The following is a 22,345-nucleotide window of genomic DNA, read 5'->3' as shown; positions in this document are numbered from 1 at the left end:
TTTCGGCTCCCCTTGTTCTTCCACTAAAGCAATGAATGGCTCAGTGGGGGAGCACAGGGCCTGGAGTCACTAGCTGTTTTCACAGAGCACTGCTGGGAGAGCAGAAACACTGTTCAGGAGGTGCAACATGAGGAGAACAGCTGAGGCATTGCCCTCTCCTTCCCACCATCCAAAACAGCAGCTACAGCCAGAAAGCCAGATGTGACTTTGACTCAGAGAGAAGAAGGGAAGGGAACTCCAGAACTGATACAAAGAATGTCTAGGAAGGGAAAAAGGCAGGGAAAGCAGAGAAGCAAGTCAGTAACTGTGAGTACTGCTGTCTGCTGGATAGCACCTTCCTGACCAGGGGACCTTTCTGCGTTCTGTGGGTCACCCTATTAAGAGCAATATGGAATCACGCACTTTCCCTCAAGCCATAAATCAGAAGTACATTAAATGTGAGCCCTGCATCTCCAAGAAAACATATGGATCCCCTAGCACCAAAGCTGCCAATTGTGCTGTAACAAAAATACTTTTCATGTTATCTTTTTGGCAGAACACAGCCTAATAGTACTTTATGCAACTTACAGGTATCCCTGGAAGACCTGGAAATCCTGGGTCACCCTTCTGTCCTGGCTGCAAGGATGTAATTATTTCACCTGCTTCACCCTAGAAGAAATACAGTTGACTTTAATTAACAACACGTCTTACAATACCTTATCATCATTTTGACTCCAAAGGGCACATAGTGGCTTCTAAGACTCTAAGAGACCCTGAACTATGCTACACCCTAGCAGTACACTTTAACATAAGCACGAGCTTCTCCAAGAATAGCTCTTTTCAGGAGAGATGAAGATTCTAAATGGCTAAACTAACAATCCTTAAAACATTTGTTTTATACAAAGATAAAATCAGCATTGATTTAAATTCCAAAAGATTAGGGGATTGAAACACAAACTCTTCACAAAATAAACATTCCAGCTTCATGTGAAAGCAGTGGATAGGACACAACAGAAAAAAGGCTCATTCAGCTTTTTCCAATGTCGCAGCTCATGAGATTAGTGCTGAGTGTGCTGTTACAACAGTTATGCTTCGTGCTCTATATTGAAGCAGTTTCTTATTGATTTCAGGGAATATCTTTGTTTTAAAAGTATATGCTCTGATGAGATTGTTCTTTAATATCTTCAAAACAACTGGGAAGAAAAGGAGCTAAGAAGAACAATTCAGCTTAACAGTCATAATTTTCCAGTACCAGTGTTATGCTGTCCTCTCAGGAGTAACTCTGTGGGTCAGGTTTCCTCTTAAATAGATTTGAATGAAAACTGATGTTTTGCGCCATGCTCAAATTGGTCAAAGGTACAACAAAACCCTTAAAAAATAAAAGGGCTTCTTAAGGTTCAACATTAGACCATGAGACTCTTTACAACATTTGGAGAAAAGGCCATCTATGTAATATAGCGTACAAAAAACATTTTCAAAAGGAACAAAAGATGTACTATTCTTGTCACTGGATATTTTAGGTCACTGTTGTTTAGTCTTTAGGAGTGCTTTGAGTATGCACAGGCAGACTAATGGTGCATTTGGGTGTTTGTAGACATTTTGTTAAACTGGATGCCTCAACACTGACCCTCACAGTCCCAAGGAAACAGCTTCAGAAAACACTCTGCTACCTCTCAAGCTACTAACCCAAACTAAGCTACAGCAGAATTTCCAGTTAGCTGCACTAGAAACACCAAGAATGTCACTCCAGATTCCAGTGGATGCACATGGTCTTGCATAAAACAAGCAGGTTACTCATGGCAGATCACACTGCACACCCATGTCTGGTAAGTACCTGGATGTGAGAGTACAGCACACTTACCTTCATACCTGGCAGACCAGGAGGTCCCTTTGTTTAAAAGAAACAAAAAAAGAAAGATCAATAGAAAGAAATCACTGGTATGTTATTTGCAAACCACTAATCAGATCTACACCATGAGGAAAACATTAAACTTATAAAATATATGGAACAGGGGAAAATAAAATTTTTATGAACTTCAGAATCAAATGGAAAAATTAGAGAAGAACTTTCACAGTGAATGTTGAGCATTAGAAGGTTTATATTTCCTTTTCTTAGCAATTTGTTTCTATATTGCCTCCTATTATCCATCCTGTCTACTACGCCTCTGTTTGTACTTTGGTTCTGACAGTCACTTTGCAGTACTGACAGTCCATCCTTGTGTTTTGTACTGAAAACACCCTACACTGTCTCTTTTTTCTGACCCATTAATCACCAGTAAGACTCTTTAGAGGTACTAAATGTCAGTAACAAGATCTTACTTCTCTGACACATATGCATGTATTTGTATTTTTCTGCAGGTAGTAAAGCATCTCAGCATGTGAAAATTCAAAGGGGTTTTTGAGATTTACCACAGCATACAGCAGAAACCTCATGTTCGTTGGACATCTAAAATGTTCTGATTAAACATTAAAAAAATTTCCTATTTATTAAATGAAAAAATGCAAAAAGAGGCTGATATTTATCTCATTTTTCACACTAGAAGTCTTTCTGTGGATTACAGGTAGTTGATTGGGAAATCTTTTACTTACAGGAGGCCCTTGTAAACCAGGAAAACCTGGACTGCCTGGGAATCCACGTTCTCCCTTAGGGATGAAGAAAATTATTAGCCAAAACCAAATCAAAACATAACAAAACCAGAAAAACAAGTTTTCACTCAAAGTCTAGTGTCATTGTTAGCTTATGACTCCAGAATAGCAAATTGTATTGGAACAAGCTATAGAAAAATCTTAGTTAATTTATACAACTGATTAAAACAGAAATTTCCACAGTCACATGTTTCTGCATACTTCCAGGCAAAGTACTACACTACAGAGATGGAAAACCCATGGAATGTTATAGAAGATCAACTTTTCTTCTGGGAAAATCATAATGTGAAGCTAAGTAGCATGTCAGAATAAAGTGACTCCCTCCAACAAAGACACTGAATCAGTATTTTCAATATAATATTAAAAAATTAAGAATTAAAAAGTCTCACTGCTAAGTAATGAGATTTTCTTGGTAGCAAGAGTACTACAATGACAAGACACAGCATCTGAGCTCATTATCAGACACACCTCTCAGTTGTAAGCTACACACTTAAGGATTCGAACACAGTTTAACTATATCGGCTACAGAGTACACAACGTTGTGTCTTGGTGCTGGCAATTTCTGGCAGAACTTGTGCTTTAAGTACCAGACAATGACCCCTTCTCTCAAACAGGTGTGTAAGTCTGAATTATCTTGGAATTACCTGCACAACTCAGTAACAGCAAGTACTGTGGCACTCAACAGACTAAACCTATTGGCTTACAGTCAGGAGAACAAGAACTCTTTACCATACTATTGCTGCATTAAGATTCTTAAAGGAATTCCACCTTTGTTCCATTGCATCCTGGGATACCCTGAGGTCCTGGTGGCCCATCTTGTCCTGGCAATCCCTTTAAAGTGGAAAAGAGGAAAGAAGAGTTAGATTGCAGGATGCTCTTCTGGGCTTGAAAGACAAAAGGGAACAGATTTCTATCTATACAGCCCATTCCTACTCACAGGAAGTCCTGGTGTTCCTGGAAACCCGGGAAGCCCTGGAGGTCCCTGGAAGGAAATTAACCACGTTAACCACGTGTTTGAAACAGTATGGTAGGAATGGGTGTGCAAAAGGATTTACCTAGATTTCACTAAATGTAACTTATTTGTGCAAATTTAAGTGAAGACAGAAAGAGACATCTGAATCACCTGTAAAAAAAAAGAACGCCATGCTGACATGGCATTCAAGGTTCTTACCAATCTTTCAGGGAAATAGTCCCAAAAACATAGAAAAGACAATGCAGGGCTACTGAAGTAATAGATTATAGATATATAGAGAAAATAAATAAACACACATGGAAAATGCATGTGGCCAGTGAAGTCAAAGATGTATCAATTATCACCAGCTGAGGTGTTCGACAGAAAAAGCACAGGCACAACCTAAAGGACTTCCAGACAAGCCCACCTCTCCTGTATGGACCTTAGACATACTGCCTCTACTTCAGAATACATTGAAACAAAGGTACTAGCACTTGTTTAGGTCCTGTACTGCAAAACAAATCAAGTAAGTATTGGGGCTGCTCTCCCTAATGAGTTTATGAAATACAAACAATATGTAAGATTGTATTAATTATAAAAAGTAGTACAATCTCTTCTAGCTGGTAGGTAGACTGCTCTTCAGATTTGAGTCAGGTTTTTTTCTTGTCAGTCACCACTTCTGTTAGGACCCACTCAATGCCTGTCAGTCTTTATTCATTATTCCAACATATCACCCTAAAACTGCATCAATACTTACTCTGATTCCTTTGGGTCCAATAGGCCCTGGAAGACCATCATCACCCTAAAAAACAACAAAACAAACAAGAACTCACACTCAAGCTGCAGTCTTTCTTTCTATCAAATTAAACAGTAAGCATAAACTGTTCTACATGTTAACAGTAAGTGGACTAAAAGTTATAGTAGTTGTTACTTCCTGCATTATAGGGTTCAAAATTACTTTAACTTTTGGCGTTGGACTCTGAGCTGAAAAGCATTTTTTCCAGCTGATTAACCATGATTTAGAGGAAAATTTTCCTAAAGGTCACGGTGCTCTCAGGTCGCTGACAATCACAGGGTCAGGCCTCCCATGCAACATCCTCCAGCGGCCTCTTGTGGGCAGAGCAGGGGAGCCACGATTCAACACGGATCAGACTGTACCAGGGTTACTTTGCATTATGATCACCATAGAATCACAATGCAGAACTTTCTATCAAAATCTTCAGAAAATGCATTCATAGAATAAAAGTGTAACAAGAGTTTCTAGTCTAAAACTCCTGTGCTGTTTCACTCTTGTTATATACAATTAATCTTCTCTTTTAGTGCAGAATTCCTTTATGTTTTTCTTATCACCTGCCTATTTTTTTTCTTTGCCTCTTTTTGATGTGCTTCTGTTAGGTTTATACTGTGAGCATTTATAAAAGAAATGGCTGATCCTGAATATCCTTATGTATGTTAAAGGCAAATACATTCAGAGGAATTTTACTGCTGAATTACACCATCTGAGTGTAATGATGCAATTCAGTAGTGAATAGAAATAAATGGAACCACTCCAGGGAAAGCCAGAAGCATTCCTCAGCTCTCTGCACATAGATTCAATGAGGCCCTCATTTGCATCACCCCACCCAAACCCAGCCCAGGAATCCCATCCCAGGAATGCCACCAGGTGCAAACAACAGTTTACCTACCCGGTGGGAGTCCTCAGGGCAGCTGAGAGCAGAACTCTGCTCTTATCAGTGAACTAGGCTAAGCTAGGATCTCCTTAGTGCAAGGACTAACAAAGCTACATCACAGCACCTTGCCAAACCTGTTCTTTGATCCTAATGTGCAGCACCTAGTGAAAGGATACAAGTGCACAGATAGTGCTGGCAAGTGTTTGTGTAGACAGAAGAACTGGATAGGAAACTCAGAGCAATATTTTTCCACTGGCTGACTAGTCAAACTAATCAACCAAAAAAACCTGTGTTATACCCCAACAACTGAAGATTTTTACTATGAAACGAATGATAATCAGGAGTTCCGGAATTGCTTAGGATCAGCACCACAATTAAGCAAATGCTGCCCAGAACTTTCACGCCATTCAAGTGAATTGGACATACCTTTGAGCCTCTTGGACCAGGTGGTCCTTCTGGTCCTGGGAATCCAGGCAAACCTGGCTGTCCTTCCAAGCCTGGGAATCCCCTTTCCCCCTACAAAAAGAATAGGTAGTAGTGGAGGTGAAATATGACAGAAGCAAAATATGTGATAAAACATATTTTATCTTTCTGCTTTTCTGTAGGAAGTCATCACACCAACAAACTAACACTGTGACTAAACATCTCACCTGCTTAACTACAGAAATTCCTGAACACAGACATGCATTACCTTTAATTACAGCACTTAAACCGATTTCATAGGGTGTTTATCCCATGCAAGCCCAATACAAGTACTTCTGCATGGAGCTATACAGTTGGTCTGCTACATCATCTGAAAAGCAAGACTGTGGAGGAGTGTTACTATCTCAGGCCAGGATATGAAAGGGTTAGTGTGTCCCTGAAGGAGAGAGAATGAGGAATTCGGGAGTGCCAGATAAGGAAAACATTAGGCAAAACCAGATTTTGGAGCAAGCTCTGGCATGAATTGTGTTTGCACACTAAAAAAACACACCTCTGTACAAGAGGCATATCAGATGTGTGAGGGGCTAGCCAGGCTACACAGTGCCTAGTAATCTCAACCTGGTCACTCTTCACATTTTTGTTAGAGAAAGTAGCATCTACAAATGGTTGCTAGAACAGATTTTTAGCAGAGGGTTGACCTTGTGTGTCATCTAAGGCTGAAGAACTGTTCTCTAAAATGCAACTATGCCAAGGTCTCCACTCTAAACAATCATGGAATGGGGAAGCCAAGGCCTTGAAAGAAAGAGGAACATGAAGCCAAACAGCTAAGAGAAACAGAAGAGGCACCAACAGATGCTAGTGAACTGTATGTAGTATTGAAACTGAAATGAGTATTTTCCAAGCCCACTTCGAAAGTGAGCAGCAACAATGAGAGCCTTGCATGAGGAAACTGTTGCTGGGGCAACTCCTGTGGAGTTTACCAGCAAATTACCCCCAAAAGCAAACAGATTGTTTGAAGGACGGTGCTTGGGGACAGCTGAGGGAGTACATCAGACATGTCCTATGGGAACTTACATCAAAGTTCAAAATAATTACAGTGGAAATAGCTGCACTACAATACCTATTTTTGATAAAAATTGGTTAAAGAAATGTGGCAAATTGGGTGGGAAGAGAAACCATGCTGATCCAGTTCTGAGTGGGTTTTTTTTTTTATTGTTTTCTATTTAAACAGCCCATAGATGATTCCATAAGTGACAACAGTTTTCAGATGTTGCTTCTGCCCCCAGATTTTTCTTATTGCCCACACCATACTGATTTTCATGAAGATTTGTATGCTACAAATTTGGCAGAAAAAACTGCCTGCTCACTGCAGAAACATACTGAAACTGAAAAGAAACATACCAAGTCTTCCAAAAAAAGTCAAAGCCAAAAAAGACATTATATCGTTGGAGATACAATGAGATTGAAGTTCCTGGTTAGTGTGCAATGAATTTTCTTATAAATGCAAAAACTCACTAGCCAGTTCTGCTTACACAGAAAGAACTGAGGAAGTTTGGATACTTCTTGTTTCAGACTGGAAGCTACTAAACTAAAATATAAATAGCAAAGGTTTAGGTCAACTCAGATCTCCTCTTCCAATCCTGAAAATACAAGATTGTTTCCATAGCAAAATAAAGATGCACCAGCTATAGAACCACCATTCACTTGGGGAATGGGTGAGGAGTCAAGATTCTGATCTTAATTGCCCTCAATCAGCTACACCAATACAGCAAAACTGCCAGCTCACAAGCTTGAACATGACTGTTGCTTGGGGGATAGAAAGAAAAAAATATAGTTGGGAAACACCCTAAAATTATGCTTTGCCGCAGCAAGATATAGCCAATTAAACAGGGATACAGAAAAATTTGGCAGAGTTCCATTTACTCTAATAATAGGACACAAGCAGGGATAGATGCAGTTTTAAAGCATGCACAAGTCATTCACATTTCTAGAATTTATTCTCCAAAATTATGTATTTATAAATAGACAGTATGGGGAGAGAAACCAGAAAAATTACTTACATTGATGTGGTATACTTATGGCAAAAAAAAAAAAAATTAAAAATTGGAGCAAAAAAAAAAAAAAAGAAAAAGAAATCAGAAAAGCAGTAGTTGAACAGCCCATTTTAATGCCTAAACACATGCAAGAACAGGGCTGTACCATTTCACAAGAGAGGCACATACTGGCTTCCTGTCCTTGCTATGAAAATAGTGAACATTAGAGTCTATAACACTTAACTATGGGTGGCTGCTCAAAACTAAATTAATGTACAAATGTCCACAGTAATATTAAGATACACAGCATGGAAGAAGTCATGCCATAGCCACCCATATTGTTCTCCACCTTTCTAAACAATAGGGTGAAAATAACAGCTGTCTCAGATTATAATGCTAGCCAACAAATTCTTCTCAATTTGAAGAGCACTAATTTAACACATTTAAAACTACAGTATCTAATGAAGACATATGCAAAACAAACACAGTGTTAGAAGTGACAGCTTAATGCAGCAAAGAAATCCCCTCTGACAGGACTTGCATGCTTCAAAACATATCAAATTTCTTCAGGATGTCATCTGTGGCTTCTTTTGTAAGATGAAACAGTTGAGGATTAATGCTCAGTGGTCACTTATCAGGATTGTAAACATTTCAGTTTGCAGGGCCACATTCGTACAGTTCAGGTCAACAGTTACGAAGCACAGACACCTACCATGGAATTATTCTTGACGAAGTGATTAACTCCTTCTTAGGAATTTGTATACAACAGTGAAAAGAAAAGCTGAGCTTGGATCACAACTGGACTAAATTTTATCATGATAAAGGCAGAAGGAAATAGGCATCTTGAGGACAAATATGGATAATTTTCTTCTGAGACTCAGAATTTCCAGGAATACACATCCAATGAGACCAATAGTATGATACCACAGAATATGTGGCTTCAGCTTGAGGTGATCAAATCAGATAACTGTCCCCCATATTTGTCAAAAATAGCATAATTAGCAGCTATTTTGAGGGGAAACTGCATCTTAGGTTCTGTGAAAAACAAGAGTCCCACCTTACGCTAGGCGTTTCTATCACAGCCACAGCATTGTGCTGCAACATAAACTGTGTGAAGGAATTGATTAGGCTGGAAACTGGTAAAATTTACAAGGAAACTTCTTTTCAGTGAGATCAGCTCACCAACTGCTCTGAGCAGGGCCTCCCAAGCCCCAGAGGAAATTAGGAATACCTGGCTAGGGGAAGGTATGAAAACCATTTCAGCAGCAGCACTTACGCAAAACCCAAAGTAGTCCTGGGCTAAGTGCCCCCAGCCCTGGGCTTTCGGGCTTTATCAGCTGGAGCAGCTAAGACTCAGTACCACCCCCTCCTCTTCTACCCCAGTCTTTAGCAAGCTGATCTTATCAGCAGCTTTGGATCTTCTTTTCCCAAGAGGTAAAAGCAGCCCAATAATCTACAAGTCTTACTGGTTTGTTTTAGAAATTGCTCTGTGTGCAGCATCTGCCCTGTTTATTTCTTTAGCTAGCTACTCAGGAACAAGCTTTTAAGCATTAAAGCAGGTTCATCTCAAAAGTGCAGAGCAATATTTAAAACCCAGTTGCCTCAGTGAAAAGTATACACTTCCTATAGTTGAAGAGTAAGAGCAATTCCTATAATCACCTGTATGTAACATTTTAATCATTCATTTCAACTTTAATACCTTTGCCAAATCCAGTTCATTTTTGAGCTGCTTACTTTGAGTAAAAGCAAACTGGCTCCCAGCTGCAATCGATTTTTATTGAGTTCTCTTTTCTTCATTATTTCATTTTAGGCATGCTTGGACTTTACTCATTTTACATTCAGGTTTAGTAAGGTGGGTTTGAGAAGACAAAGAAAACATAAGTGCACTGATTTTTGTCAGCTGTTGTACTGTGGGTTTCAAAAAAAGCTCACTGTGCTCTGATTCTTCTAGAGATAATGTGCTACTTATGCTACACGGGCACATGGCAGAGGCTGAGTTAAAGAAGAATCATTGGCAGCATGGGAGCAATTAAATTAGAGCTGTGGCTCCCCTAAGCAAGACAAGAAAATAGTCTTCCTATTTGTTACAGTTCAATTTGTATTCCTGTACCTGACCTGTTAAAATTGGGATACCCTAAAGGGAATGCTATGATGCTTAGGAAGAAGACTACTTGTGAGTCTCAGAAGGAATGCACTAGGCTCTGCTAAGCTGAACAAAGCAGCACTTCTTAGCTGACAATGCAAGTGAGCAGCGACTTGGATGCAGATGCCGGTTTAGGGCCAGAAGCAAAGCCCAGTGGAAAAAAAGGCAGGGCTCAGCAGAGTGCATTAAACAAGGCTCCTCCTCTCTTCCCAGTAAAGAACCAGGTTCCATATGCCTGACTTCCAGAACATCTTCAAATACATTGTCACACTCCTAGTGGGAGAATCAAAGAGGGGAGATTATATAAACAGCTCTTTGTCTAGTGCTCTTCCCACACCCATTAGGCAAGGAGCTGTAGGGTGTGACTCCTGGTTCAGAGGTCACTGCAGAAGGAAGCAGTATTGGATTTGGAAACTTAGATCAAATGTAGAGATCACAGTGATACACTGTGAGGGTTCAAGCTAATTATCTTAAGACAGCCATTGATGTCTTGTAGTAATGTAAGAATCTAGGAAGATTCAAACAAACAATTCAAAACCTAAACAAACCAAAACAAAGAATTTATAAGATAGAGCATTAGGATTTCAGGGACAGATCTTGGGGTTCCCCAGAGCTGAACTGCTGACTCCAGCAATGTAACAAATACTGAGGGCTTTGTAATTACAGGGCAACTAACATGAGGTGTGTGCATGTATGCTCAAACAAGTTCCACTTGCAACACATCATACCTAGGAATATGGGCTTTCTTTTCATCCTTCCTTTACATAAGGTACATGATGGGTCTGCAAGCTTCAGAAGGGCTGTTTAAAAACCCTCTGGCATGCTTCAGGATTATGCTGTGTTTACCTTGGCTGCAGTGGAAATGAATCACAGTTTCCGAATTTCATGTCCATTCTAAGGACAGATTGCATTATATCCACACTAACCAGACAACAGCTGCTTGCTCAGTAAATTCACAAAATAGCTGTGACAAGCCCAGAAAAAAGCCAGCTTAGACTTATAGAAAGGTTCTCCAAAGCTGTACCTGCAACAATACCTTCTATGCATTGGGCATAGAAGTCTGATGGTTAAGTGCCTTCAAACGGAACCAGAAATAACTTGTGACCAGTGTTATGATGCATCTGGTTTGGGCACCTCCATCTGAAGATCCCCTAGGAACATTAACCAGGTTCATGTTTGGCTAACCAAATCTAACTTGGAAATCTTGCCATCAAGGGAATACTGTTCTTCACTAGGTACGTAAATTGGGAATATACTCAATGAACTAAAAGCAAGCAAATGCCAAGGAATGACCTCATCTGTCTGGAGCTATCTGGATGGCAGGTGTGGCATCAAGCATTACCTGGAGTTTTGGACAGCTGCCTTGTTTAACCCGAGCCAATAGTAAAACTCTGCACCAGCACATTATAGTGTCAGTGCAGTGACTGATTGTTTTGCATTACTTTTGTTCATTTAAGGTTACATTTGTTTACGCAACTCAAAAACCACCCTTGAAATGTGTCAGAAATTAATCTAGAGCACTGAAGCCCTCCTAGAACCTTGCTAAGATAGGGTAAGTGGTTTGATAAGACATGCTTATGAAACTGTTATCAGTTCACATCTTTAAGATGACTCCACTGTATCTCAAGCAAACTGTTTACAAGACTGAGAGTGGAAGCATTTCTGGCAGCCTCTGCCCCTTGCAGTGATCACATCCCATTCATTCCCTGTGACAACAGCAGTGACATGGGAACTATTTAACCACAATTCACTTATAACCAGGCTCCTCACACTTGAGAAAAGGCTTGATTCAGGCAAGTACTGAGCTGTGTATCTACAGTGCACTGTAACTAAAAGAAATGCTGAACACCTGCTGTATCCTCGAAGAAAAATATTGTAAAACAATAAGAAATAATGGTGACAAACGTGAAGTACTGTACAGATACACTGAGAACAGGCAGTGAGACTGGAAGTCAAAGCTGCAAGGAAGCAGGAAAGCTCCAAGATGTCAACATGCATCTCTTGGCCTTAGGACACCATCTGGGCAGACCAAAACAACTTGTTGCACCTGAATGAGGGACACAGAGATGCTTTTTGGAGTGGGGATGGTTTTTACTCTGCTTGATCCAAGAATACATGTTTGGCCATTAACTAGCTGCTTACTTGGGTGGCAGCTAACTGTGTTGGGAAAGCTGTATCTGAATTTTGTCACTTCCACGGTCCAGCTCACATCTAGTAATAGCAACCATCATCTTTGCATCCAACTGTGCAAATTACAAGGTGAAAAGCAGTACAAGTTCAGAACACCTTAGTGAGCATCAACTACTTATGAACTGGCAGTGCAAGAAAAGAGGGAAAACAACCCACACTCAATTTTAAAATCCCACTGAAGCATTACTAGCATAACTATTATTATACATTCCACACCTTAGCTTGTTAACACTAAGTAGTTAGTGTAGGCAGGCCTTGGCTGTAATTAGGAATTCTTTTTATTTTACTAGGATTTGTCTCTTCTCTGCTTTTTTGCATTTTTTAAAATTGTCAGATAGATGGAAAAAATCTGTGCATTAATTCCCCACATTCTTGAGAAAATAATGATATGAAAATCTTACACTGTCAGATGGACCAGTCAGTCTGACTCAATATCTGAAACTGTTAATACAGCTCTGATGCCCACACTACCATCAAAGAAAAAAGATATGAGCAAGAAGCAAAGAACTATCATCCATAAGCTTCAGTTATCTTTAGCTGACATATGACTCAGTGGTTTGTGCACTGGTCTGACAGGTAAAAAAAAAAAAAAAAAAGGATTATTTACCTTTTCACCTTTTACTCCACTGCAATCACATTTGGATAAAGATGTACATCCATGGCAAGCCTTTAAAGACATAAGGGAAAAATAAATGTTTTTAATTGGCAGAAGACTATATGAAAGCTTTAACATTGTCACAAAAAGTTAAAAAATTAGTCTACAATATAAACCTACAAAGTTCGTCCTCGAGCCATTATACAAGTGTTCAAAGCAGACACAATTAACTGGAAGTTCAATCAGCTTTGATAGTACTTATGTTTGTTTGTAAGTATTTTACAGTTAGTTTTAGACTTCCAAATTTATGCTTAAGGAGTACAATGCAACATCTATAGCCAAAAGCACCAGCACTTTATCAAACAGGCTCTTCAGCACATCTCCCGCTGAGAACAGCCCAGTTATGCTTCCCACCAGTAGATGTCAGGTTTTGTACAAGAGTTTAAACAAGCCTGAAGCTTCTGGGCATATTTGTGATAGTTATTAGACAAATACTACATGATTAATTCTTCCCCCCACAGCTCAGTTACTGAGAAAACCATTTTAAAAACTCTAGATTTCATGTAGCTGCATCCACACACCAGTGCAAAGCACGACAAACCAGCTATAACAGCCTCTAGCATAAGGTAACAGTCAGGTAACTGAGTGACAGTTGGATTTCAAGGGGTTCAGAGGAGAGGGATATAGAAGGTTGGTTTACAGAGAAGATCCAAGTTAAGTAACCCTTCCATACCACATTTGCTTAGTTTGTATTCTTCCACCCCCATTCTAACACAGGATATTCATTACAGCCCTGTGTTGATCTCAGGGTTACAGAAGTGAGATTTCTAGAAGAAATATTTTTTGGTAGAAGGTTTCTACATAATACATCTTTCAGACCTCTTTATAGTTAAAAACTATGAGCCATATTAGAAGATACACTACCTGAAATACTTCAGGGTTCAACTTGCTCTGAGAACAGGTGCGGCATTGTATTAAAAACACAAAGCATACGCTTTAAAAGTTTGAAAAGCTGAGCATCTGAGGTACTCCCCTTCAGTAATTGTCAGAGAACATTATGTACAAAGTTTCAATCAAGCAAGAAACCAGTCGGTATGTCAGATCTGAAATACACCCACACTTGAATTCTAGTCTTCATTACCACAGAAGCATTTAGAGACATGACCCATCCCCTACCTGGCTTTAGGAATGTCCTGGCTCTTAGCCTAAACATACTACCAAGCATCAGACTGAAAACACAGAAGTGGCTTAATTCACCTGGAGCTACAAAATCCCAGGATCAATTAAAGCATCTTGCAGCAAAAGGCAGAGCTTTGAGATTTAAGTCCAGCAGTAGTATTACATGACATGACTAGGGTGTCTCTCCCGATCTTCCATGTGGCTTTTGTAACCAGTTTCTTGATTTTATGTATATAAAAACTCAAAATTCTTAGTTAAGAGGGATTTACTGAACCATTTCCTAAAATGAAATGGAACCTTCCTAGCCAGGCTTTCAAAGATCAGGCTAGACAAAGGCCTGAATAACCTGCCCTGACCTCATGGCTGTCCTTGTTTGGAACAGGGTGCTTGGCTAGATGTCCTTCTGATGTCCCCCTTCAATCCCAGTTATCCTAGGAATTTGGTATCTGATCTCTTTCACTTTTAAAAACGAGTTTTAAAAAAGCAAATTCCTTGTGAAGCAGTTTCAAGATTAATCTCTTTAACAAAGCTTCATTTAAAAGGGATTAACCATAGTTACATGCAATATTCCCTTCCCTCACAGTACAAACCTGGCTCATTGTGCCACAGTGCTGATTCTGTATTACAAGGATAGAACAGTGAGAGCAACGTGGAAAACCTCTGCTGCCTCCAAGAGGTGGGGGAAAAAAATAAACTACATCAGTACTCATCAAAACCCACCAAAAACTGTGGTAGAACATACACGGGCTAAAATAACACACACACATGAAAAGCATGATCAAGATCCTACACAGAGGAGGATTTATTCAGCCCATGGAACAGAAGAGACTCATTTAGTCTTCCTTACAGCTTCCAAAGAATGTTTCTAATAGAAATTTTCTCATTTTTCAGGTACAAGGGAACTGTTGGGGTGAACAGGGAGCAAGTGAAGTTGGGAGGGAAAAAGATGGTACGAGATTACACTGCTCCTTCACAAGACAAGTTAGAGGTGCACAATATTGTGAAGGTGAGTTTTCAGACAGTTAAGCTCAGGAGTCTCTGCCCTTTGCTACTGTATCTACACAGGAAAAATGCAGAAGACTACTTTGTTAGCACTTACACATCTTTAACAGTGGGTCAGCATCAAGACCACATGAAATAGATCTGATTCATAAAACAAATGAAATCATGAAATAATTTGGTATGGAAGGAACCACTCATAGCAGGGCAACTTAGGCAGTTTGCACAGGTCCTTGTCCAGTTGCACGTTGAATAACTACAGTGGTGGAGATCCCACAGCTGCTTTAGGCCCTGGATTTGGCGTCTGCTTGCCTTCACATTGAAGCTGTTCCTCCACAAAATCACTCACCAGAATTCCTTATGTTGCAGCTTGTATCCACTAAAAGTTTCATGTGTAAAGTTTCTGAAAAATGTGCTTCTCTTCCTTATTCTGTTTGAACCAAAGTACTTTCATTTAATCAATGTAGGGGTTCTTTTTAAACCTGTGACTATCTTCCAAAGCGATTTATATATTCAGACTGGATTTCTTATGCTTTGAGTAGCCTCTTAACCTGCATAATTAGCCTGTCTTGGAGAGTCAGGAGTACTTGCTGAACGCTTTTTGACAAATGGTTTTGGATATCCAGTTCAGATGCATTACTTGCAGGAAGGAAACATGGTTTTTCCCAGACAGCAGTGAAGGGAAGCTAAAGGTCTGTAATCAGAAAACTCTTCAAATACCCACTGTAATCAAATGGTAATAAGTTTTTGGCATAAATCCTGGGAAGACCTATTCACCCACAAGCTTATCAAGAAGTATTCCCCCGGCAGAGTCACTTATCTTCCTGTACAAAAGCTGTATTTGGCAGATTGTGTTTCTTATTTGCATTAACTTGTATCCGCACCAAATTATAAGTATTCTTAATTAAATAGTTTGAAGAAAAAAAAGCCCTGAGAATCTGTATTATATCAAGATCAATTCATGCTACTTAGAGATCTTATTGCTGTATAGCTTAAAAAAACCCCCTAAAGTAAAATATGATGGCACAGAGAAAAAACCAAAAAAAGCGTAATGACCTACTCTGAGTGAAAGCTTTCTTCTTGTTTAGGCTTTTCAGTAATCTCAAGGCCTTTTTTTTTTTTTTTTTTAACTTGGCAAAGCAGGCACAAAAATTGCACTACAGGAGACTGCATACTGCATAACAAGTTAGCACAAGTTTGAAAGCCACTCCGCAGCCAGAGGCTAGAGTTTTTTGATGTCACTGAATCAGTTGTGCATCTCACGTGATTGCCATGAAAATCTAGGCTCCATACTATGCATAGAATATTTGGAATTTCTCCTGCATATGAACAGTAAGTAATCTACACTTCAATCAAAGAACGAAAATGGATGCGATGACATTCCAAATGTAGAAAAATCTACATTAAGAGCAAGATTTAGATGGCTACCATCAGTAGTTTACCCTTAGTAACAGGTTAACCATCACTAGGTTCTGAAAATTATGTGACCTTCTGGGTTTCCAGATATGGAAAACTGAATGACTCCAAACCTCAGGGGAATTCCAAGTTACACTCAGTACACAATGCAGTTGGAAAACCAAACAAGACTCCTGCCTTGTATTATTATTTTGCAGCTAGATGCCTTCAGTAGCAGTTCAGTTCCTGGCCCTGGCCAGTAGGACACATTGTCTTAGGTGACAGAAGATGGTAAAAAATATTTGATATAAGAGCAAGCTGTAGCTTGATCATAAGAGCTGGTCACAATCTCCATATCTATCAAAACCTTTCTGTTTTCAAATACACAAAGATGAATAAGCAATCAAAGCAGCTTTTAAGAACTCAAGACAAACTGCTTAGATTTGCTTCTCACTGTATTCCTGTTGCCTCCCCCCTCACGTACCTGTAAAGATGAACACACTATCACTGCTATTTCCTATGCTGTGACTTTTCCATAGCAAGACACAATCAAAAGGCTCTAATTAATCTATTCAAGTTTAGCTAATCCTTTCACTGGATTTTCCTGACAGCTTCTACCCCATTGAATCTGTGTGTGGAGAGCAAGTTCTTTTCATTAGTATATAAAAGGAGGGATGGTATTGGTTTACTGGTCAAAGGATAATTCTTCCAGAACAAGCTTGGTCTTTTGTGTCTTACATGGACTGAGGAAAACTGCTTTATGCCACCAACAGAATGCAGTTTTGTTTGTTTGTTGTTTTTCAGTTTGAAGAAAAAAAGTACACATTCCTACTCTTGGACATAGGTTTGTTACAGTCAGCTCAGTGAAATGAATAGCCTAAGTCATCCTCAAAACGTGTTGTGTTAGAAGCCTGCCTTATGCAGGGCACATTCCACTCCTTTCTCATCAGGCCCAAAGACGTTTGTTACAAGGCAGTTTCAGCATATTCCATTCCTACCCCACCTCCCAGCTGCCACAAACAACAGTATTGGACAAAATATTTGTAAAAACTACCAGCAGATGAATGCTGTTACTGGAGAGAAAACAGCAGCTTGGGACTTTGCAAAACTTTGAAATGAAAAAGAAGTGATTTACCACTACATATACACAGCTGCAGGGAAACTTAACAGCTGACAGTGTGCATATAGGGAAGGGTATAAGGGAGCACCTAAACCCGTACACTAGAGTACTTCAATAATGTATTAGTGTTAAAACATATAGGAGTTTAACAGTATTTTAATACTCTTTCCAAGGGCAAGATTTCAGAGGGAAGCCGATCATTTACAAGCTTGACATGTACAAATTACCAATCAAGAGGAGGAGGTGAGGCTTCTTACAGAAGCACAGTAGGTGACTCAATGAGAGTTCTGACATGATCCGAGTTGCTTACAAATGAATTCTCAATTCAGGTATCAGACAACTGGATAAGAAAAAGAAAAAAGAAATAGTTTGAACACAGCACAATTTCTTTATTCTGACATCCTCCTTATGTATCATTTTATCACAAATCCAGAATTTCCTGTTTGATAACTCCTCTCATTTCTAGAGGAGCAAAGTGACATTACCGAACCCAGTGATGCAGTTTGTACTAACAGACCACAAGGTTTTCTTGACAGCTCCATTCTGATGGCAGCAGGAGGTCAAGAAAGAATCAAAAACCTGATTGTGGACAGCCACTGATTTTAAATGCTGGTGTCGCCTGTAATGCATTAAGACCTCCTCAGAGATTTAAATGATGAATCTTCCATGAGGTTTAACTTGCACACACTAGCTTCATAAACAGATATTGTCCTGAAGGGAACCAGACAGTTACGTGACACCACAACATTGTCAGCTGCCTCACCAGGTGAGGATGGTTCCCTCCGGCAGGAAAAAGATGCACAGAAATCACTGAAAAAGTCTGCCCAAGCAAAGTTTGCCAGACTTTTAAAACAAATTGAAAACTGCAACAGACACTGATGACAGGAGCTTAACTGAACTGTGGAACAATGTGAGTGATAAGCAGAGAGCAAGCAGTAAAGGCCAGAAAAAAAAAATTAATATACACTCAAGTCACACTGTGTAGCAATTGCTGTTTGTGTATTTTCCCATAACTTTTTCCTAATGATTTCCTTAGGATTTATTTGCATACATATAATGAAGCCCCTTGATCATTTGGTTTTACTAAGCTTTCCATTCACTAGAACAGTCAAAGGAAGAACCATCCATAAAACCCATTCAAAAGCAATTAATCTCTGAGGGCTTCCATACAGCACAGTCTGTCTCCCCTAACAGCTCTTAAACCTGAGACTTGCAACTCAGGTTTTTCACAGATAAAAGTAACAGAAGGACTTCTGCAACGCTGATGTGGTTATGAGTCCTTTCACTACCTGCAGCAGGTCTGACTGCACTGCCACTCAGGAAATGAACTGCTGTGATTCAAAGATACAGTCTCAACTTGAAAATGGACACATAGAAGTTTTATATTATCCTTTCCTTCCCAGTGTTTTAAAAAGCTAATAGAAAGAGCACTTGCTCCTATTAGTTATAGATCATCAAGCACCTCGGGTCTCTCCCTTGTGTATTTATGAGCAACATATGACCAGATATTCTTCTTAGCTAGTTAATCAGGTAATGAAGTTACCTGAGTACTAAAAAGAAAGCTGAATGAAACACAGAGTTGTACATTCAGATAGAATCACATCAAGCCACAAAGCAATGTCAAAAGAACTGCAGGTACATCGAACCCTTCTTCTAGCACAGCATGCATCAGCCCCGGCAGGTTTGTACTGCCAAAGGAGAAGGGTGAGAGGGGTTAGAAATAATGGAAGTGTTAATTAGGCTAAAATCCATAGTTTTGAAGTCTTCTAGTCCAGAAAACAATGAAACAGGACTTCCCAATTCACCAAGTCTGACTCTAGACCACATATTTCATAAAATAAACTTATATCTTGGAATTCTTACAGTATCTAAATTAACTCAAATACACACAACTTTACTGCTGAGAAACAGTTTAACAGTGTTTTGTAGCTCATGAAAGCTCACTGTGGAAATTGCAGATTTTCAAGCTGCTCTTGTTCATGATTTAAGGTTGGCAGAAGAGAATTTTCACAGTAGGGACTGCAATTACCTGTTAGACAACTGTGAAAGATATTCCTAGAATAGTTTATACACAGTGAACAAATCCTGCACCTCTCATAGTTATCCTGATGTTACAGGAGTTCCCTAAAGGCTACTAACATCACCCTCTGCATTCATATATGACAGCTTACCAGTTGTCAGCATAAATTCAACAGCAGATAAAAAAGGAGCATAAATATTGGACAATTCTATCAATTATAAAGACTGACTCTGTTGTTAGAAATTCACTCTGATTAAAATCAACAAATTCAACATAGAGCAAAGCACCAGTTACAAATGCCTTTGCTCTAGGAGGATGGCTTAAGTAATCTTTCTGCTGCAACCATGCAAAAGTCAAACTCAATTATTCATACCTCTATTTATAATGCAAATAAATTCAGCCTTTCAGTTCCAAGCAGACAAAGACTAAGCTTTATTTTGGTGGTAGTCCTGAAGAGTATCCTCATATTCATTAGCTTGCCAAGATCTGTGTAACAAAACACCTGTGCAGTTTTCTAGCTAAGGATTTACTACTCATCCAGGTCAAAGATTTCATCATTTATCTTCAGCAAGCTGAGTTTCCCTTCACTTGCCTGGACAGAAATATAACCAACAAACAAAAGGTTTTGTGGGGATTTACAAGCAGAGTTAAAGCTGCTATTATGAGTTCTAATTATGATTTCACATCCACGCACTTTAGGCTTAAGCAGGAGTACAAATTTGCAGATAACAATTTATTTCTCATATACTTGTGTGAAGTCAACTATGGCAGCAAAGTCATCACAGGTCTATAATCCAAATGGCCATTCTTTTCTCACTAAAGTACTGTATTTATGACCAGTAACATTGCTAAAGCAGAATCTGAATTAAAAGACTATTGCATGCCCTTCTAAGGAATTATTTCCCTCAATCTGCCTAAAGATATGAAAAGAACAAATTTCACAGTGTAAAAGGTTAGAGTCAAAATATGTTTGCAGAAGCTCTTGACCATTTTTTTTTAAAGTAAGGGAACTTCTGACATTTAATTTGATCTGTTGCACCTCGAGGCACTATCTTTCTTTGAAATCTGTACAATACGAGACCTGTTCAGACTTGCAGAGGAAGGTCTTAGCTGTAATAGCTACAGTTCTGGCCACAGTGAATGAGAACACAAGAGGTGGGTTAAAAACCATTCTCAAGCATCTGATGGATAAAAAACCCCGTCTTTTTCCTCTTAAGGGGCAGCACTATGTGTTTGTTATTTAGATACATGAATAGCTAGTAATAATAACAACATGGAACAACTGTAAGAGATCTGCTAAGTCTAGTTATCACATCCCAAATGAATGTTCTGATTAAATGGAAAGTTTAAGAATTAATAAATTCTCTTGGAATACATTTACTACAAATTGGTTGGAATTAAAGGTGTACTTTAAAAATGTCTAAAATTAAAAGCAATAAAACCTTGACATAACTATCTTCAGAATATGCAAAAATTGAAATAAGTTTGTCTATGTTAAAAGTATTTTGTGCCACAAGAAATGGACAGGAGCTCATATCTAAAGAGGACTGAATTTTTCTGCCTGTACCTTGTACTAGAACAACATGGAATTTATTGCTTTAAACGGAACTAATTATGGATCTTTAACATACAGTTTTTTATGAAGGGTATCTTTCACAGAAGCTTCTAGTTAAAATAAAGGCAATACTTGCAGCAACAGATCTTCCCATAGAGTAGTTGACAGTCTAACTACAGGCGACTTTTGGAGTCAAAGACTCTTTACTGAATGAACACCCCAAAACTTGAACAACTTTGATTCATCCCCAAACTGCAACTATTCACCCATTACGAACGGGAGGTATCACAACCTGACAATTTCTCTGTATCTGATTCCTGAGCCAGAAAAGAAGACAAAAAGTAAAAGAGCCCAGCTGGGCATCTAACTCTCCCAAATCCCAGACTTTACTCCCTTTCTGAATACTTGGTTGTAAGAGGGGTAGGGCTGACAACTCTCCAGGACATGAAGAAACATTAAGCAGAAACTTTAGGTGCAGAGTTTAAGGAACAGCTAGTCCTTGCAACTCACAGTAGTTCACTCTTTCTACAAAAGCTTACCTCTTCAAAAATGATTGTTGCCCCTCTGCTTCAAGGGCCACTGTCAGCCTCGCACTCAAGTGTAGGCGAGGAAAAGGACAGTTCTCACCAATTCCGAAAACTCTTAGATTTCTGTGGTCTATTAGTCTTACACACAGAGAATGGGCTTCAGTGCAGTATATTTTACTGGGTGAGACACACAAAGTAAAATAATCAGCTCACGCTTCGCTGACCTTCTCGCAAGCATTTCAAAGCTACAGTTGAAGAGACCTGAGAAGCCAAGTACTTCTGGCCTAATGAACACGAAGTTCCAAACAATTCCATATTAGGCTGTATGAATTGGCAAAAATTTCCCTTAACAGCAACTCAGAAGTATTACCTTTATGCTGCCATCCAGAGGCAGCATCTTACAAAGCATCTATGTTTAGATTTGGCAAGTACACCTGGTAAACAGTGCAAGCAATGAGCACTAACCCAGAATGTAAACTACCAGGTGGCCTTCTAAACCCACTCCATCTCCACATTAATGAACTGGCAGATGCCAAACACCGCATTCATTTCCTTCTTCAGCAAGCACTGCACCTGCATGAACCTCTAAATATACAGCACATCTAGAGAAACATCCTAAACTAAGTAACTCTAGTTGGCTTTGCAGTTTGGGACTGGATAAATTTCATACCACCTCTGTAGGCAGTCTACACCTCACTACTGCTCATTTCAGTTCTAATGCTGAACTCTGAATGCAAGCCATCTTCTAACTTTTATACAGACCATAATTGAACTCCTTAAACAAGTACACAGCAAATTAGAGGAATGGTAAATTTTAAGCATGCCTCCATCTTTGCCTGTCCAGCTACACATCTCTGCAACTCACACCAGCACAGAGCACCTGGCAGCTAGTCAGTGGCAGGATACAGTAAGCCACTTG

The 22,345-nt window shown here is 39.3% G+C and overlaps 1 protein-coding gene across 6 annotated transcripts in view; it reads right to left on the bottom strand.

Moving 5' to 3' along the window:
* Positions 1–22,345, bottom strand: part of COL4A5 (collagen type IV alpha 5 chain) — an 81,986-nt gene that overhangs the window by 43,754 nt on the left and 15,887 nt on the right. For 5 of the 6 annotated variants that reach the window (XM_019290836.1, XM_019290837.1, XM_010407717.2 and 2 more), the window contains exons 1-9: positions 14,401–14,424; positions 12,644–12,703; positions 5,674–5,763; positions 4,335–4,379; positions 3,563–3,607; positions 3,394–3,456; positions 2,569–2,622; positions 1,841–1,867; positions 568–648 (exon numbers count right to left, since the gene is read on the bottom strand). In XM_019290836.1, coding sequence (XP_019146381.1) covers positions 568–648; positions 1,841–1,867; positions 2,569–2,622; positions 3,394–3,456; positions 3,563–3,607; positions 4,335–4,379; positions 5,674–5,763; positions 12,644–12,703; positions 14,401–14,409 — 474 coding nt within the window. In that variant the 5' untranslated portion in view covers positions 14,410–14,424. Of the gene's footprint in view, positions 1–567; positions 649–1,840; positions 1,868–2,568; positions 2,623–3,393; positions 3,457–3,562; positions 3,608–4,334; positions 4,380–5,673; positions 5,764–12,643; positions 12,704–14,400; positions 14,425–22,345 lie in introns of those variants that run through there. The other variant, XM_039571982.1, reaches the window with a different exon arrangement.

Source organism: Corvus cornix, chromosome 4A (genome assembly GCF_000738735.6).
Source record: "Corvus cornix cornix isolate S_Up_H32 chromosome 4A, ASM73873v5, whole genome shotgun sequence".
In the NCBI taxonomy this organism is placed as follows: Eukaryota; Metazoa; Chordata; class Aves; order Passeriformes; family Corvidae; genus Corvus; species Corvus cornix.
This window is presented reverse-complemented; position numbering and strand designations above follow the sequence as displayed.